The sequence below is a fragment of the Gadus morhua genome, chromosome 18, assembly GCF_902167405.1.
Source record: "Gadus morhua chromosome 18, gadMor3.0, whole genome shotgun sequence".
NCBI lineage: Eukaryota > Metazoa > Chordata > Actinopteri > Gadiformes > Gadidae > Gadus > Gadus morhua.
In genome coordinates this window covers 7,984,689-8,002,976 of record NC_044065.1, presented here as the reverse complement: position 1 = coordinate 8,002,976, position 18,288 = coordinate 7,984,689, and the positions used below count along the sequence as shown (strand labels likewise).

Sequence of the window (18,288 nt, the reverse complement as noted above, 5' to 3'; positions counted from 1 at the left end):
TCCACTTGAACTATGGAACAAAATTCAGCAACTCCATCATCTGACGTTAAATGCCCATACCCTATGGCAGTGAACCCCAATTAGCGGCCCGCGGGCCAGATCCGGCCCGCAAGAGCAAAATGTCCGGCCCGCGCAGACCCACATGTCACATGTTATCTCCCAAAAAAAAAAAATATATATCTTTTTTTATTTGCGCGCGGTCTGCTGTTTTCCCCTCAGCCCACACCATCCACTTGACCGTTGACGTTACTGCGTGTATACGTAATGACGTGCTTCGTGCGTTTTCAACTTCACTAGCGTCACACTCCAGAGAGTAGCCGCCGCATGCTGTCACTTTCCCGCTATCCGTCTGTCATCCCAGGGAATTACAACTTTGTCAAAAATCAGCGGAGCATTGCCAGTAGCATGCTGTTCGTTTGAGCTAGGTGCGCGCAGATCCTTTTGGCTAGCATTCGGTTTGCGGTCCTGGTTCTTCCCAGGCGACTGCTCGTCTGTAGGTTGGCTTTTCTTCCTCGGTTTCCCCATGTTTAGTATACCTCCACAAAAGCTTGCACAAGATGATTGTGATGGTAAAACCTTGTATTATTCGAATTTAATCAAACCGGAAGTTCCAAACTCATACAATTTTGGGGGGAAAATATTTCAAGTTCAGATTCCATGCCATTGTGCCGTTGAGCCATAGAGACTTCATCATCTGCAGTACAAAAAACCACAACTAGTCTTCCAAAGAGCAGGAGGCAGCCAGATCAACTTGTGACCAGACTGTCCATGTTATTATAGACCACGGTATTTGTCTCGTTTCCAAAAAGAAGAGGCCGTTACGCCAGTTATTCAAAACCTAATGTTGGTTTACCTCCACTGCCTACCACCCAGCCAAAAGTTATTTGCTCTTTCGCTATCATTTCGGTCGTCTGATATGGTGTAGTCTCTTGCTCTGCATCTTCTCTAAGCAAAGCAACAAGCTCGCGCAGCAATTCCGCGACCGTCTTTTCCGCCATTTTCACGTTATTACTATATCCGTCAAACCTGGCACAATGCTTGGCATAGAAAAGAAAGTGCCAAGTGCTAGCCAGGTCGTGGATGATCAGCTGGTCTGACGAGGAAGTGACGTAGTTCCCGCCTAGATGCGATTGGCTGAGACGTTTTGCTAAATCTTTTGAAAAGCGTTATGCTAAACCTTTTGCAAAACGCTTTGCGGATTGAAAAGTAATTTGAATTTCGCAACACACGGAGCGTGGCAAAGTGCATTGCAATCACGGGGACGCTATTGCTTTTCAATAAATATATAATAAAGGAACTCAAAATAAAGGAACTCAAAAAATTTGACAAAATGTTATTCTTTTTTTATTGTTATAACTTTTGCACATTTAATTGAGGATTTCCTTGTCACTTTGCAAAATAAAATACACTTTGAATAACGTATTGACAAATTACATTATTAAATTGCATTAGGAATTGTCAATTGCATGATGTAATGACTTATTGAATTGCAAATTGCATTGCCATTTGAATTTTGCTACATATATGCTTGCATACTATGTCGTCGCTTGGCACCATGATGGATTTTCCGCCATCTTGGTTTATGTATAGACCTTCAAAATGCATCTTCTATCACAAATGTTTTCCAATCATCTCAAAACTTGGCACATATGATCTTCAGGCCATGCTGGACAAAACAGGAAGTAAGGCAATTTCTCAGCAGCCCTATGATAAATCATAATTTGGTGACCTTGAACCTATGGGCTGTCTAATTACAAGGTATCTTTAGGATGACAGAAAGAGGATTCAATCCTTCAATAGCAAGTAAAGAAAATTATTCTTTAAAAATACTATTGGATAATATAGCATAAAGGGGTGGGATGCACACAAAGTCAGCTGTTATGGTATACAAAGGAATACAATTAATATCACAACTTAAATTAAATTAACTCAAAGGCAGGGGGTTCTCACTCTTCACTTCTCTCCGCAAGCCGTGAAATACTTGGGCCTGTGGGAAAATAAAAAAAAACATGTATCAAGATCTGCTCGGACCTTGTTGTTTAGAAATTATTAAAGCACTGCAATGTGACAGGGAACGCCAAAAGCTAAAGCTATATTGTTTGACATCTTGCTTTCTGCGGTTCTAGACTCATGGTGCCTTAACAATGACATATACATGTAAAACTAATAGGCTACTGTAGATATCATCATAAAGGTAATGAGGTACCTTCAATGTAGGGGTAGGACTAGATACATTTTTTTTACTTCCTCCTACCCCCTTTCGAGCATGTAGAATTTTTTCTTTGTGTTTTTTTTTTGTTGTCTCTTTTATTTTTTATTTCATATATTAATAATCAATTGATAATCATTAATTGATTGATAATCATGTTTTTTTTTATTGTTTACATGTTAGAAATAAAGACAATCAATCAATCAATCAATCAATCAATGTAGGACTACAGGCCAGGCTACTCACTCATGGGCAATTAAGACAACATCGAACAAAGGCCTCAAGATTCTCTGCAACTGAATAATTACGAAAAATAAAATAATGACATACCACAATGATGGGCAGAAGAAGTTTGAGAAGGCATATGGCCAGGAAACAGCCAACTGTCTGTGGGATGGGCAGATCAGGTGGCTCAGGAACGGGGGGCTCAGTCACACAAACTGCAGAAAGTCAAGAGACACTCATCGGCACGATGGAGGCTCAGCAGCAAAGCACAGTAATTGCAATTCAGATACAATTCTTGTTTTCTAGAGAACATATTTTTATTTTATTTCTTACTACATTTAAATGAATCAATTTAGATTGCAATATGTTTTAAAATGTTGATTATGAGATTAAAAAAAAAGACAATAGAAAACAAACCAGAAGTTGTATTTAGTTGGAATATACACTTCAATGAAGGAGTGTAAGTTCCAAGGGTGGGAGCCCATACTACAAATGATTGGCGAAAGAAAAGAGAAATAAGAAAATCTTGTCCTTTCGAATATTCAAATGACCAGATAAATATAAACTGATAGTTTATTTTTCGTATTGAGACAAAATGATAATTGTTTTACTCCCCCCCCAAACAATTTTAACTGTAACTATAGGTTTCAACTCATCGGAAATAACAGCAATACAAAAAATAAAGCAGCAGTTGGAAATGGTTGATAAGTTTAGAAAGCCTAAAGTGAAAGTAATTAAATTCAGAGAAAAAGTATATTGGTATAAAAGTCAATCTTAAAGGTTGGGTATGGGATTTGCGAAACGCCAGCAGATTTTGAAAATACACAACTCAAATGGTCCTACCTGGACGCGCAATCATGCACGAGCGCGAACACAGATGCGCGAGAGCGAGCCAGGCTAGCGTAGGTTTTCGTTAAACAACATGGCAACATTAAAAAAACAACATGGGGATGGTGGCGTCTTGCCTGCCATGGAAATTGTCTTCTACTGCTAGGTCCAAATGTGGATTAACTAGTTCCAGTAGCTACCGCAGGATAACAACAAACAGGAGCTTGCTCTGGGTCACGAGCTCTGGGTCACGAGTACTGCACGAAGGGGTCGTGCGCGGGGCGCGGGGGAGGGGGAGTGCAGTACGACCGTTTGATTGACGTACTTACTGTCCAATGCAACTCGGTGGCTCTGGAAATCATTGGCTGGAGTTTTTCGAGCCCTGCCCGTTCCACAGATGATTGACTTGTTTAATTTTCATGTCAGTACTTCTAACTCAGTGGCTGTAAGTGGGTTATGATAAGGATTTCAAGTAATTCTGCAAAAATGGCCAAAAAAGCGAATTCCATACCCAACCTTTAAACTAAAGAATGCATCCTACTTTTTAATTCTAGGCCTATGTAAATGCTTATTAAAAGTGAATGGCCTAAATTAATCAGCATATACTTTTTTGATGTGAAAACACATTTAGTCCTTGTTGCATGACGGTTTATACAAAGTTAAATAGGCCTTCTTGTTTTGGGATTAAAGTATAAATACATTCTTTATATCAAATTATAATATCAAGTCTAAAAAAAGTAAATATATTTGTTGGTATCTCACAATTGTAATTAATTACAGCATTCGAGTAAAGGTACACAATTTTTCATCCCCTGATGTTAGAGCTAGTATGGTTGTAGGCAAGGGCTCCTTTCTATAATAATATTATATTATTTATCTGTAACAAAAACAACGTTTTAATTGCATCATTAGAAATCATAAAAAAAACGAAAAATTCTTCAAGTTGCCTTTTGGCCCTAATCAACTAATGACTAAACTAGGGCCAATGTTTACCTGAGCACGGGCTGTGTAAAACGTACTGCCTACCTGGAACCTCCAGGATCACCGTGGACTTGGAGTTCTTACCCCCGGGGTTTGCCCCGATCAGACACTCGTAGGTTCCTGAGTCTTCAGGCGTAAGGTCAGGGAGAAGAAGGCTGTTTTCATCGGTCAGGTAAGCAGTCCGATTGAAATCATATGGCCAAATCTGACCACGGCTTCTTCTGATTATACGGAAAGACGGTTGCTGTCCCCAATAGAAAGAAAATGATCATTTCTTTGTAGGGGGCTGCTTTTATTTTGATCCCATTTGAGCCAGAGCTCTTTGTCTCAACATTGCTATAATATGGATGTGTAATAGATGAACGCAGATCAAATGTTGAATGTCTGATAGGATTTTATCTGATTTTCATTTAAATTAAAATACAGTACAGTATTTAACTGCAAACTAACTAACCTTGGTCCATGTGATAGCGTTGAAGGATTCAACGCTATCGATTCCACGACAGTTTAAAGTACCATTTTCTTTGCAATTCCCGACTATTTTAGGACTTGAGGTTGCTAAATGTAGAAACGCCAGCTAAGATGAAAACATAAAAGCATGTATTCATTGTTTTATTCTCTCATTTTATTGACATAGTTACACATTTAGGGCAAACATAATGAAACCTAAAAAAAATGAATATGTATGTACTCACCACAACATATATTGACAATAACATCTTCTGCAATTGATCAGTGTTGGAAACAAAGTGGGCCCCTGAAACCGCTTCAGTGTAGACAGTTTCCTGTCAAGGGGGCGGCGGGTTTCAGAAATCCAGTTCAACGCATTACTGTAATGCACTTTTTTTCTAACTTAAATATTGACTATTTATCCTCATTAGTTGTTTATAGGCTGCTCATAAACGGAGCCGCACTGACTTTAGTATGCCCACAACCCCCCCGTGCCTCCATGGTTGAAAAAGTGCCCTCAAGAGTGGCGAATACGAGAGAAAGTGCCTTATTGGCTGCCCTTTACATGTGAAAAAAATTATTGGGTGCCCTGTGGTGCCCCTTCATACAATAAATTATGATGATGAGCCTTCTAGAACAAGAAAATTCGATAACGTGCCTCAATGAGTGCCCTCTTAATGCCCTTACAGTGCCTCCATGGTTGACAAAAAGTGCCCTGAGTGGTGAGTATGAGAGAAATTGCCATACATGATGCATCATAGCTTTTTGCAAGCTGTTTGGGCCCCATGTTGTGCAGAATGTGCCCTTTTTATTTTTTCGACCCTGCCTTTCAAACAGTCTGAGTCCGCCACGGGGTATCACCAGTTACAGGACCACAGAAGGCATGCAGCGGGTTTTGCCAAAGCACCTCATCCATCAGACCCAACGTTCGCTTGGCGATTGACTCTCTGACCGATGCCCGACCACCCTCACATCAAACAAGACACAAGAAAGTCGGCTCATCCTGTTGATTTCATCCATGGGAATTCCCATTGTCCAATTGAAAAACATTGAAACGTGTATGTGTCACCCGTGCTGACACCGGGGTTAGGACGGTTATTAAAAGGAGAGGCTTGTGGTAAGGGAAGAGGAGAGAGGCTCAGAACGTACCATCTGGATTGAACAATGCGGTGAGTTGCAGACGAAAGGTGCAGATGCAGAGCAACGGCCACTTCCTGTCTTCTACTTGTAGCAAAGGCAAACAAAAGCTACATGTGCGGTGGAAAAGCGGTTTACTTTACAGGCCTGCAGGGTTCGCATAGACGCAAGTGTGTCTTTGTGGAGGCGTTCCAGTGGGGCTCATGAATATCACCTGGAACATTTTATGGTGAGGCACATCTGATCAAATATTTGGTAATTTTCACCCGCAAGCGTCGTCGTGTAAACAGGGCGTCAAATTAGCATTTGTAAGGTAATTGTGTCTTGTTAACTTAGGAAGGTTTCTTCAGAACAGTATTAACATAACAGTGGTTTAAAAATTATAAGGGTTTGCTTTTTGATCTCAATGAAGTGTGTTATTAGGTTTGGAGTTGCTCAGAGAAGATTTGACTGATTTGCCCTAATGAAGACTGTGATTTCATTAAAATGCCTTGAAATTCTCACACAATATCTCACACAAAAATATGTACATGCCCGATTGTGGGTCCCGGTCCGGACGCAATCCATACCTGTGATTAAACGTTGATCATTTGATAATAACAACTTGGGCATCTCATAACACATATGCTGATGAAACAGCGCCACTTGGCGGCTCAGTAAGAGAATGTCGTCCGGACTATAACCCCCCGCCCCCTCCCACCACAAGACGGAAGAAAACAATACCCACACCATCTCGATTGTTAAGACAAACCGATCGAAAGCTTTTATTGAAAATTATTCTTTTATTACTTCGCTATTCGCATTATGAACCACACGTATAGGTCGGATCTAGTATGAACTACGAAGTGTTTAACGAAAGCGCAAAGACGATCTCACACACACACACACACACACAAAAGATCGCGACGAAATCTCCAAGCTGCAGGTTAGCGCGCTAAATAACCATCACACATGGTTATATTCTCGTTTATATTTCTTCATATGCATGGGAACGGAGAGTGTGTTGGATTCTGCAGTGTGCTTATAACACATGCATGGGTTCAGGTTCTACTGTTATTGTTCTGTCTGTATGTCTAGTCAACAAAATGGAGGACAAGCTATGCTGTCGTTATATTTCTAGTTTTAGTTGGACATGCATTTAAAATTGATGTTCAGAAAGAGAGATAGTGAGTGACTGAATGGGTGAGTGAGAGATAGTGAGAGAGGGATAGTCTGTGTGTGTGTGTGTGTGTGTGTGTGTGTGTGTGTGTGTGTGTGTGTGTGTGTGTGTGTATGTGTGTGTGTGTGTGTGTGTCCGGTGTGCGTGTGTGCGTGCGTGCGCGTGTGTTAAGAGACCTGACTTTGTTGTTATGTTTTGATTCTAGGCGTAGGAGCACCATATTGTGCAAGATAGCTTTCAGAGTCTGACCTCAAACCGAAGCTGGTTTAATTTACAACATGAGTGACATCGGGGACGTGGAAAGTGCCCCGGGGACGTCTGGATGTGGCAGCCGGACCGGACTGGGGTTCGCCCTGGGGAGGGGGCATCCAGGACGCCTCACGGGGCTCTCCTCCCCCGTACCACCAGGAAGACTGACATCTCTGAAATCCAGAGACCTCACTTTGGGCGGACTAAAAAAGCCAAAGGTAGGCCTACAGAGCAGAAGATAGTTGCGTCTTTTAAACAGCACTAAACTCAAAACGAAAAGTAAACAGTACAACCTGTTGTACCCCTACAGAAAATCTTCGAGCCAAACGTAAAAGCTGTTAGGAAAAGTAAAGACGAGTAAGTGGCTGGCAATAAATTACGTTTAAATATAAATAACCCATTTGGACTCATATTGACCTGGTGTTTCATTTGCTTCATGTGTTGCTTGTCAGCAGGCTACAAGACGAAAGTAAGGAGGTGCCGAAGAAGGAGAGAAGGAAACGAGATGAGAAGCAAAGAGAGAGCCGAGGGAGGAGGAGAGAGAGACCCCAGACCATCCAGTCTCACTCCATCTTTGAACAAGGACCCGCCGACACCATGCGCAAAATAGGTGCCCCCACCCATCCCAACCTCTCACTTCTGAACATTTATTCAGTATCAGTATATTTTTGGGGTATACCAGGGCCATCATAAATTACCAGAGTATAAAGCGACGTCTGTGCGTTCAGACCAAAAGCGAATTGAGCTGCCAAATCACCGGAGTCATTCACTTTCTATGGGCAAGAGCGACCAAAGCGACACAAGCCTCAAGCGCTACCAGAGGCAAAAGGTGAGCGACCAGAGCGACCAAAAAAAGCTGAAGACGGCTGAACTTTATGCAAATTACTATGACCCGTTTCAGCGGCAAAACACTGACAGCCAATCGGAATGTAGACGCTCTTTGCTTGCGTGGATCCCAGGGAACACCGGACACCGGTGTGGGGACCACATTGACTCGGCTGCCAGATCGACTCGGGGTCCTGCGCTTACAGATGACGTATCGACACTTGACATATCGACACAAGCCAACGGACCAAACCCGGAAGGGTTGTTTATAAAAGGGGCTCAATCATGGACATAACAAGAAGGCTCAATCCGTTTTGGTTTTGATTTCCTTGAATGCAGCCCTTCCTTTCGCACAAACAAAGCCATTGGAAACACGTCTAAAAGCACTGATGAATGCATATGTAACCCAGTTCCTGTTAGGGACTCTTATTCTGAAGGAGGAGAACGGAAGTGTCTCCGTGTGGATCTCTGTTTTGACTCTGTGTTGGGAGCGCTGGAAATAAAGTGGATCGCCCCGTTCAGTGAATGGAGTTAACCGATTCTTCTTTTATATATAACCCACGTATAGGCAGATTATTATTCATAGATTAGAATAATCAAAAGGAGATTGTTAATATTTGGGAATAACATGGCAATGAATGAAACACGCATGCGCATTTAAAAGACAGCGTTTACAGGAAGTGCGTCATTATTGCGCATCTAGGACCCCGAGTCGATCTGGCGGCTGAGTGAATCCGACACCCACACCGGCACTTTGGTTCCTACCTACTTCTTTAGTTCCTACTGACTGTACATAATGTCGACTGAGAAAATTTATCGCGGCTGTAACTGGGCGCCCGGTGTTGTACGATCCAAGCCTTTTTCATTTCAGAGATCGCAACAAAAAGGCTCCAGCCTGGGCAGAGGTCTCACGCGTGGTTGGTTGGTCTGGTGTGTGAGTTAATGAAACGTTTGAGATCATTGTAAAATAGGCGCGATACATGCCTGCTAACCAAGATCCTAGCATACTAATCCTCCTTGCTCTGAATCGGACGATATCGTTTTCAAATATCGAAAATACATACGTTGTGCAAAGGAATAATACATTGTTCAAAGCAATAATGCACGCATAATAATGCAATAATAATGCAAATGAATAATGCACGAAACAACAGGATAGACAGCTGACAAATGACCATTTAGCAGCATTTTTATCCAAAGCGACCTACAATAAGTACATTTGTCATAAGAAGTGAAACAATATATCGCTGTTAGTGACAATGATAATGACAGCTGTGTTTTCAGTTTTTTGTTCAGTAGTTAATGAGTGCAACATCAATAGTGATTTTGATACAAAGTGATGATAAGCGGTAGTATTTATAGAAAATATTTGCGATCTAGAACGTTCATATTTAAGCGGGAATCATTTTCATTAGCTCTCCATACCACCAATCTAACCAACCAATCGCGTGTAGTCATGCTTTAAACAAAACACGTTTTTGAAATCGCCGCATACACAAACTAATCGACAAGACGAGGGATAAATGACAAGGGATATATCTCGTCTTTTATCCCTCTATTCCCGCTATTCCCCACTATTCACGGAGCCTGAGGTGAATGATTTTTGATTAAATAGTCTAGATAGATAGATAGCCTAGTCAAGTCTTTATTAATACCAAGGACACAAATCGTCTGGAATTCATTTAGGTGATTCGGCTCACAGGACAGTAGCCTACAAGACCACACAGAACAAGTCTGACTGCGGGTCATTATTTAACAAAGGGGACACCCAGTCTTGGTTTATTACACATGGTCTATGCCCATACTTGTTGTGACAAGTTATTATTAAACTTCCCACCTACATCTCATCTCATCTTCGAGATTTTATTCCCACCTACATACTTCTTTAGAACTAGTTAAGCAGAACTCCTTAATATTATTATTATTATTATTATTAATTGTTGCATCCATTATTCGCCATTTACTTCCACTGAGTGACCAGGATATAAGCCAGTATACAATGATCTATGAATCAAATATTTGAACTTCTGAAGCTGAATGCAGAACATTTGATTGGTATTGGAACATTTGATTGTGACATAAATGACGTTAAATCACGTTAAATCAGTTATCACAGGATCAATTTAGCAACTGATCGTTGCAGTCCTAACGTACGTCGTTTTCTGTGGTGGACCCCCTCCCTCCCTGCTCAGCGTGGCGGGGGACCCCAGATCTTGGCGAGGCCGCAGCGTCACCTTTGGGGAAGGCGGTGAAGAAGGAGAGAAGGGAGTCGGAGCCGGATGAAGATGAGATGCTGTTTAAACTGCAGCGTGACGACGTGAGTAGACACTCTCTATCCTGCTGCTCCTCTCTCTCTCTCTCTCTCTCTCTCTCTCTCTCTCTCTCTCTCTCTCTCTCTCTCTCTCTGTCTCTCTCTCTCTCTCTCTCTCTCTCTCTCTCTCTCTCTCTCTCTCTCTCTCTCTCTCTCTCTCTCTCTCTCTCTCTCTCTCTCTGTCTCTCTCTCTCTCTCTCTCTCTCTCTGTCTCTCTCTCTCTCTCTCTCTCTCTCTCTCTCTCTCTCTCTCTCTCTCTCTCTCTCTCTCTCTCTCTCTGTCTCTCTCTCTGTCTCTCTCTCTGTCTCTCTCTCTCTCTCTCTCTCTCTCTCTCTCTCTCTCTCTCTCCCACGTTTTACTCAACACACGGTTCAACATTTCTGCTCTATTGAGACAGAAGTTTGAGTAGAGTGGCAAAATATAGGTAGTACTTCAAGGTAGTACTACAATAGTATACCAGTAAAGTCAAATAAAACGAATTGTCTTGTGCAAATGTGTGTGATGCAAAACAAATGTCTAAAATAATAACACCATAACACTATATTGTATCATACAAATCTCTTCAGAATTCACCCTACTTTGTAAAGCGTGGTCCATTAAGATTGAGTGAGTTTAGCCCCCACATTTCCTGTCTGGGATTGATATAGTGCATCTCAAATCGGTCTAAAAAACGTATTACCAGTAACCACACAAGTTAAAACATTTCCTATTCCTGAAGTCTAGTGGAGATATATTTGAAAGCTGGAACAGGGGGTACAACCTGAAGTAGTATTGTATGGCATCTCATAAAGGTTGTCTCTCTCTCCCCGACTACAGTTCATAGACGACCCTGACCTGAGGAACGATGCGCGACTGAGGCCCGTCCAGCTGCCTCTTTACCAGACTCATACCAACTTCCAGAAGACAGAGACGCCTATGGTCACTAGCACAACGTGTAAGACGGTTACGGAACGACTATACTCTTAATTGGAAGTGTTTTTCCACGACTTGCTTTTTATTATTTTGTGTGAGCTAGTCTCCCTCTTCCATAGCGTCTTGTCTAAGGACCTTGTGATGTATCCATGTCTGTTTATACGCTAACTACTCTGGGGAAGTAATAATGAGGTTTTCACAGTTCTCTGTCACAGTCAGCGTTTATTGCAGTCGTTCCGACAATAATACAATTTGCCTGCGTCTATTTCACATCGTAATTTACTTGTTTTTCTGTGTTTGTGTTACGGTTCTGTAAAAGCCGTTCTAAATATGGCCAACATCAAGCTAACGACCATTCAACGTCAATTAGTCCCACTAGCATGGAGTGAAGCAGAACTACACCACTGTTTATGGGCACTCCATGAGGTCCATAACCGACACTCTCTTCAGTTGTGTTATGCATATTTTAATTCAACGCTTTTATTCTCCCTCTCACTGGCAGTTAAAAAGGACACATCCATGGGTGAGTCTCCAGTCTTGGGGACGGGTGCTGGCTGTGACCCCTCCAGGAGAGGGTCCCAGATGCGGGCAGCAGAGCTACCCGGGCATGCGGCCCCGACCCTGGGGAAACTCTTCCATGAGCTCAGCCTGAGCGGGAAAGAGGAGCTCTTCTTCATCCAGCTGCCGGACTGCATGCCCGGCCCGCCCTCAGCGTCGCAGGGGGAGGCGGACCCCGCCGGCCACGCCACGGCCCCCGAGAAGACCCCCAGCAGAAGGGCAGCCCAGCCCCCGCCACCGGTGAGTCACCCGGGGGCTGAGGTGTCCGTGCGGGCATGGTTGTTGTGTGTATTTTCAGAGCATATATTGATGTTGAAATGTTGAAAATTAATTGTGTACATCTTTTTTGACTTTTCTTAATTTAATGAAAACTTGGTGTTCCAGACAGACGGAAAAAAGTCCTCAACATGTTCAAAAACATGTTGAAGGCTATTTCCGTCTTTAACTTGGTCCACTTGTGTACAGTGCACTAATCGGAGCGTGTGAACACGTCAACAACTGATGCACACTTATTCCAACACTTTATACAATGTTCATAGCATTTTCCGTTTCATTTGTATCCCATGCTACCGTTGGGCAGAAGGTGCCGCTGAGGGAAAGGCAAGCGGTTCTGTCAGACTTCTCAGAGGGCATGCTGGGTAAACTGCTGGTCAGACGCTCTGGTCGCGTCCAGCTGAAACTGGGAGACAACATCATGGATGTGTCTGAGGGTGCAGCCTTCTCATTCCTCCAGGTGTGCATTTATAGATACAAATATCATCTTGTCTTTTTTTTTTTAACAACCACCAATAGACTCACTTATTAAGTTGGTCAATATGTTATGGTGTCTTAACCGTAAATTTGTAATTGTGACGCTTCCATCTGCTAATATAAGATTACTTTACTCAACTGCTTCTTATTACATCTCTCTCTCTTTCTCTCTCACGACAGCAACTGGTGTCCGTGCGTTTGTCTGGCGGTAGAACGGGGGACATGGCGGTGCTTGGGAACGTAGAGAGGAAACTGGTGTTCTCTCCGGACTTCCAGACTCTCCTGCAGGAGGCCCCGGCAAACCCGACATCGGGGCAGAGATGATGAGCTCCTCTCTGTTAACGAATGGACTTCACCGTCTGACGGAGACACGCGACTGCCCAAACTATCAGAGATGACCAGCCTCGTCCTTCCATCTCTGAAACAAAACAAAAGATCTTAAAAGCATTGCTGAAGATCACGTTTGGCGTCCAGAAGGAAAACAGACGCGTCCTGTAATGCAGTAGGATGTGTTTGGGGTTACATGGAGAAATCTGCCGTTTGTCAATAATCTCCAGTGGAGAGCAGGAACAGTTTATACTGGTGGAATTGCCAGCTTCCTAGAGAAGGAGGGCAGCGAGTAGGACCTCCGTTTATTCAGGTGGAATTGACAGAGCTTACTAGGAACATGGCCTTGAGATTGACACTCACCAGCAATGTAGGTAGAACTGATGCATTTTAGATCTTCTGACAACATGGAGTCAAGCTTTAATGGGATGAATGTAATTTAATACAAGAGGAAAGCCCATACTCACTTGATGCACTGATGAAGATAATGTATGTTTAATGTTACATTTAGATTCTCGTTCTTTGTAGTCCTCTGGCCTTTTTATCCTTGGATTGATGACCATTTTCAAAACGTAGCTAGCAGGTTCAGAAAATAAGTTCAGTTAAAATGGTCGAACTCATTGTTTATTTTGTCCAGGTGCACCAGTGTTCTCCGACCATAACGCAATTTCAACTGTTACTGAACAAGAAGTGGTCGTGATCTCCTTCTGACTGGCTCATCACCGTTTTTAAGATGGGTGACTGAATAATAGCATATATTTTGTATTAAGATTAAAGTCAAAACAGGGTATGTTTTGGAACTGTTTACTTAAAGTTATGCCGCTAGATACTTTTACACAGTGGCCCTTAAACCGCAATATACTGAGCAGACACCTTCAATCAGCAAGTTCTCAGTTTGGGATATTACCTTTGATATAAAAAATGGAATTGAAAAGGAATTTTTTTGTATTACAAGACCAACGGTTAATAAAAAAAACAGCACTTTCTTCAAGCAAGTCAACTGAATATTTCCACAATGTCAAACGACTTCCCTTTGTATAACGTATATGTTCGTCCTTATCACTCTTCTACATCCCAGTCATTTTGTGAAAAAACAACATTTGTCAGTTTATTTGGTAACATTTAACAATGTAATAAAACCAGATTTCTGCAAGAAGCGCATGATCCAAAACCGTTTTCGTCAAACACTGGTAGTAATAATAATGGTAACTTCATAACTGGCAGGTCTAGAACTTGAGAAACTTGAAAAAATAACAAAAACAAAAAAACATTGTCTATACATTCAGTCAGACATTGAGGTGGAACACCTTAAGAAGCTACCTGGTCAAATATGAGATATTTTTTCATTTACAAAAAAGTATTGAAACTAAAAGAAAACAAAATACATTTTGTATACCAAAACAAAATCGAACCGCTTTATTGCATATTGGAGAAAGAAAAAAAAAAACATTTTAGAGTTCTTTTGTGTCATCCTGTTTTTAAATGAAACCCATTTGGAAAAGATGCAGAAACAAATGCCTGGAGAAAGTGAGGCTGCCTTTATCCAGACACTTATCAGCCGACAAGGACTGTATACAATTTCCTCTGCCATTGTGGCTTGGAGACATGCCAACAACATTCTGTGGATCATCTTGGTACACAAACCAGTCTCCTAGCAACAGACACAAAGACCATCTGAAGGCCCTTCAGGAATAATGTGCTCATGTTCACAGTAACAAACCTGTTCAATATGGGAGTGAAATGTTTTCTCTCAGACCTTTTATGACACTTTCAGCGCTGGTAACAAGGAACATCAAAGTGTTGTTATTGTTTCTCTGCCAGGCAATTTGAAAAATAGAATTGAGTGGTCACTGAAACCGTTTTTCAAGAAATGACTGATTCTGGACAAAGGTTTGTCCCTTTGTACTAAGGTAGCATTCATGACGATGACCACTCCTCCTGGTTGCAACGGGATGGGTTGAGAGTCCTAGAACCTCCTGGTTATACTCATGAACATTTCAGTAGTCTGGGATCCAGTGGTCAAGCTCGCCTGACTCCTTTACTTCTTACTCCTGGTGGCGGTCACTTTCCCAGCCGTCTTCCCTTTCCCAGCGGCCTTCACCACTCCGGCCGTCGCAGTCTTCTTCGCTTTGGGCTTTGCCTTCACCTCCTTCTTGGTGGCCCTCTTCTTGGCGGGGGCCTTTTTGGGCCTGGTTTGTTCCCGGAGGAGGTCCTCACGGCCTATCTCCAGCATGTGTTCCTCCCACGACTTTATCTCGTTCTTGTACCGGATCTTGTCGTCTTCCGCCAGCTGCATGTAAACCTGGAGCCAGGGGAGAGACATGAGGGATAAGGAACGCTGTGTAACACACAATCTCAGACTATTCGTTTTAGGTGGAGGAATCTTCAATTAATAGTCAAGACTGTAAAATGGAAATTCGTTATGTAAAAAATGTAATACCTGTTTTTTGTAACCGAGAAGACTTCTCCAGTCATCCATCAATGAAATCAATTTGGCCTGCATTAAAAGAAAAAAAATATTAATGTCAAGACAACACGTTGTATCCGGGTCCAGGTCAATTGTTAACAAAGGCCCTTTACAAAGCTGCAACGCATAATCTTCAGAAATCATAATATAGATTACATTTAGGGCATTAAGCAGACGCTTTTATCCAAAGCGACTTACAATAAGTACATTTGGTATAAGAAGTGAAACAAGGTATCGCTGTTGGTACAGTAAAGATTTTCATAGAACCAAGTGCAAGTACTAACAATCGCTAGGCTAACCCATTCCCTGTGTACAGCAGTGATAGCACCAGCTGCAGATGCTACACAATTAAGTAAGTATTATGCAAGTCTGTACTATAAGTGCGTACATTAATTGCCAGGACGTATAACATACTATGGTGGCCGGAAGGGACTGGATGGCTATGCAGAATCAAGGTGAACTCTGAACAGTTGAGTTTTGAGTCTTTTGCGGAAGCTGGTGAGCGACTCCGCGATCCTGACATCGGCAGGAAGCTCGTTACACCACTGAGATCCCGATATATTAGTTATTATGGGGCATCAGATACATATAATAATGTGTCTGAACTCAATGAGTAGAGTCGGGTGGCCCACCAGCCAGAGATTCCTTATGATGGAGCAAGTCATAAATGCATTGTATGAACTCAATGATTTGTGCTCAGTGGCCCACCGGCATTGTGAGTCCCCTGGCCTCAACAAAGTGCTCCGACATGTAGATGTTGAATGCAGAGCGCGGCCGCTTGGGCTTCCCCAAGCTGTTCATCTCCTAAAGCCAGCGGGGGGGAGATAGAGGGAGAAGAACTTTAACAGATTGAAGTAGACATGTTGTGCAGAGACAAACTTGGCCTCCAGGGATACATGAGAGATTCTAGCCATGCCACTAGAGGTGCTGTGTGCATTTCTAAGCATCAACTCCCATGAAAAAATAAACCATTTCACCAGAATTCAATGTCAGCTTCCATGCACAATTATACAAGTAAATGAATGGCCATTATAGTTTGCATAATTTGCATTAATACAACTAACTGATTAGGCTGCTCTACGCCAAGCTAATTATTTAAGCAGTGACAACGATTTCTCACTTACCCTCTTCCTGCGGATTTCTTTCCTTTTAGCCATCACTTGTTTCCTTTCAATGGCCTGTTGCTCGAACTCTGCAGGGGTGAGCTTGGCCTCGTACCTCTTGAGGTCCAGCTTGAACTGGTCCCTGGCGCGCTGAAAGTCCTCCACGAAAGGCTACAAGGCAGAAGTTCGCTCCATTGATGACAGAAACTTTTGCTTCTTTGATGACTTTATCTGCTGCTCTTGTGCAGTGTGAATAACGTTGAACACAGTATGAACACAACAATAAACACATCCCGATAAGAGCTGTAGTTGCGCTTTTTGACGTCTATCATCTACAAGACCAGATTTAGGGCTGCAATAACCTGTGAAGGACAGGAGAAACCGAGACCTAACCATTTGCTTCTCTATGGACCGCTAAATTAATGCTGCTACAGCTACACACTAGAGAACTAGTTAAACTAATAGTTTAAACCCGTTATCACCACATACTGTACATGGTGGGTTATGGTTACTTACTCTACTTAGAAGGTAATTAGCTAATTATGTATATATAACTTTCCTTTAAAATATATAACAAGTGCCTGGCACTTGCATTTGGTGCTCATTCAACTTTTCAAAAAGATGATAACGTGATGTCAGCCACGATTACATTAAACTAATTAATTGCATAGTATAAGGGTAACTCACACGTTTCTGTTCTGCAGACATCAATCTCCACTCTTGGGCTATCTTCCTGATTACTTCAGTTATCTTGATAGCTGAAAGCGTATAAATAACAAGATGTCAACCCATTTTATATTGTGACTAAAACAGATTTTTATATAAATACAGATTTCTGATTGAAAAGAAAGGATAAGCACACATAAGAGTAAAGGTGTAATGCACAGTTCAGAGTAGCCAATCATTAGATCCAACACCAATAATGCAATCGAGTGAACAATAGCTCTATAGATTGCTAGATCCATTTTAGAAGTAGTGCAAGAAGTGGGCATAATAATACATCTTAGGCACAATACATATGATGATCATATTGTTGTAGGATCAGGCCTTCTAAATACCTGGGTTTTGTTGAACTATGGTGGGCTGTTGCTGCACCACGTATCGCATGTATCCATTTAGGGGTCTCTTTGGAGGTCCACCCGCCTGGGCAGTCAGACCTCTTGATGTTAGGAAGAAGGACACTGGGTGGACACTGGTGCACCTGGACAAAACCAACCACGAGTTCGACCATTTTAACTGAACTCATTTTCTGAACGTCCTCAACAACGATACTATCTCATATTTAGCCCATAATTGAATGATTGATCTTCTAAACTCATGGGAAAATAAGTACACGGTGTTTCACACAAAACCTCATCCCACTGCCATTACAGTCAATAACTGCAGTTCGTACTTGTATGCATGGTGACACGAGTGACTCGTTTTAGATTGACACACGTTGGCTAACAATAGCCAGCTAGCTCCCATAACAAGTTGAAGTTACCTTGCAAGAGAGTTGGTGCAGGATAAGGCACTGAAGGATTTAGCCAAGAGGCTAACACCTGCTGTCATTAGATTAAAATGCGCCATGCCTGATCTCTAAAACCGCTTACGTGATGAAACAGACCGATCTATTGTCCTTGGATAAGCCAAGGGCGTATCACTATTCCATTAGAAACACAGAATGACTTTGGTCCAGTTCTCTGCTCCCTCTAATCGGCCATGCAGGAGCTGCAAAAGGCGCCTTCCTCCCGGACTCGCGAGATCGAGATTGTCTCACGAGGATAGCTTCTGCCAGCGCCGCCAATCACAGAAGGT

The 18,288-nt window shown here is 42.3% G+C and overlaps 3 protein-coding genes across 14 annotated transcripts in view; 1 reads left to right on the top strand and 2 right to left on the bottom strand.

Moving 5' to 3' along the window:
* Positions 1 to 5,951, bottom strand: part of LOC115530754 (uncharacterized) — an 18,859-nt gene extending 12,908 nt beyond the window's left edge. The window contains exons 1-6 of one of the 7 annotated variants that reach the window (XR_003973782.1): positions 5,843 to 5,951; positions 4,939 to 5,028; positions 4,698 to 4,820; positions 4,256 to 4,487; positions 2,540 to 2,649; positions 1,737 to 1,987 (exon numbers count right to left, since the gene is read on the bottom strand). Coding sequence is in view for 6 of the 7 variants with exons in the window: in XM_030339474.1 (XP_030195334.1) it covers positions 1,925 to 1,987; positions 2,540 to 2,649; positions 4,256 to 4,487; positions 4,698 to 4,820; positions 4,939 to 5,028; positions 5,843 to 5,845 (621 nt within the window). In the remaining variant the exon portion in view is untranslated. Of the gene's footprint in view, positions 1 to 1,326; positions 1,988 to 2,539; positions 2,650 to 4,255; positions 4,488 to 4,697; positions 4,821 to 4,938; positions 5,197 to 5,842 lie in introns of those variants that run through there. The other 6 variants (XM_030339474.1, XM_030339475.1, XM_030339476.1 and 3 more) reach the window with 6 other exon arrangements.
* zgc:171971 (RNA_pol_Rpc4 domain-containing protein) lies at positions 5,226 to 14,078 on the top strand. 6 transcript variants are annotated; one of them, XM_030339469.1, is made up of 9 exons: positions 5,226 to 5,862; positions 7,195 to 7,456; positions 7,549 to 7,595; positions 7,691 to 7,848; positions 10,256 to 10,380; positions 11,191 to 11,308; positions 11,789 to 12,084; positions 12,425 to 12,577; positions 12,775 to 14,078. In XM_030339469.1, exons 2-9 carry the CDS (start codon positions 7,268 to 7,270, stop codon positions 12,916 to 12,918), a joined length of 1,230 nt encoding a protein of 409 aa, XP_030195329.1. In that variant the 5' UTR covers positions 5,226 to 5,862; positions 7,195 to 7,267; the 3' UTR covers positions 12,919 to 14,078. The 6 variants fall into 6 exon arrangements, with proteins under 6 accessions (XP_030195329.1, XP_030195330.1, XP_030195331.1 ...); XM_030339470.1 differs by lacking the exon at positions 5,226 to 5,862 and adding an exon at positions 5,925 to 6,059 and having other exon boundaries at positions 7,694 to 7,848; positions 12,775 to 14,077; XM_030339471.1 differs by lacking the exon at positions 5,226 to 5,862 and adding an exon at positions 5,925 to 6,059 and having other exon boundaries at positions 12,428 to 12,577; positions 12,775 to 14,077.
* On the bottom strand, positions 14,003 to 18,288 carry tfam (transcription factor A, mitochondrial). The gene is made up of 7 exons (XM_030339473.1): positions 17,975 to 18,288; positions 17,550 to 17,692; positions 17,179 to 17,249; positions 16,513 to 16,662; positions 16,097 to 16,192; positions 15,362 to 15,418; positions 14,003 to 15,223 (listed from the first exon to the last, which is right to left on the bottom strand). Exons 1-7 carry the CDS (start codon positions 18,058 to 18,060, stop codon positions 14,960 to 14,962), a joined length of 867 nt encoding a protein of 288 aa, XP_030195333.1. The 5' UTR covers positions 18,061 to 18,288; the 3' UTR covers positions 14,003 to 14,959.

What these genes read in the sequence shown, in the direction of transcription:
- zgc:171971 (XM_030339469.1), top strand. Translation starts at nt 7,268, where the DNA reads ATGAGTGACATCGGGGACGTGGAAAGTGCCCCGGGGACGTCTGGATGT. An exon ending in CGACACCATGCGCAAAATAG is followed by an intron (nt 7,849 to 10,255) that starts GTGCCCCCACCC and finishes CTCCCTGCTCAG; the next exon opens with CGTGGCGGGGGACCCCAGAT. An exon ending in TATGGTCACTAGCACAACGT is followed by an intron (nt 11,309 to 11,788) that starts GTAAGACGGTTA and finishes TCTCACTGGCAG; the next exon opens with TTAAAAAGGACACATCCATG.
- tfam (XM_030339473.1), bottom strand. Translation starts at nt 18,060, where the DNA reads ATGGCGCATTTTAATCTAATGACAGCAGGTGTTAGCCTCTTGGCTAAA. An exon ending in CATAGTTCAACAAAACCCAG is followed by an intron (nt 17,250 to 17,549) that starts GTATTTAGAAGG and finishes ATACGCTTTCAG; the next exon opens with CTATCAAGATAACTGAAGTA. An exon ending in TGTCTGCAGAACAGAAACGT is followed by an intron (nt 16,663 to 17,178) that starts GTGAGTTACCCT and finishes TCTGCCTTGTAG; the next exon opens with CCTTTCGTGGAGGACTTTCA.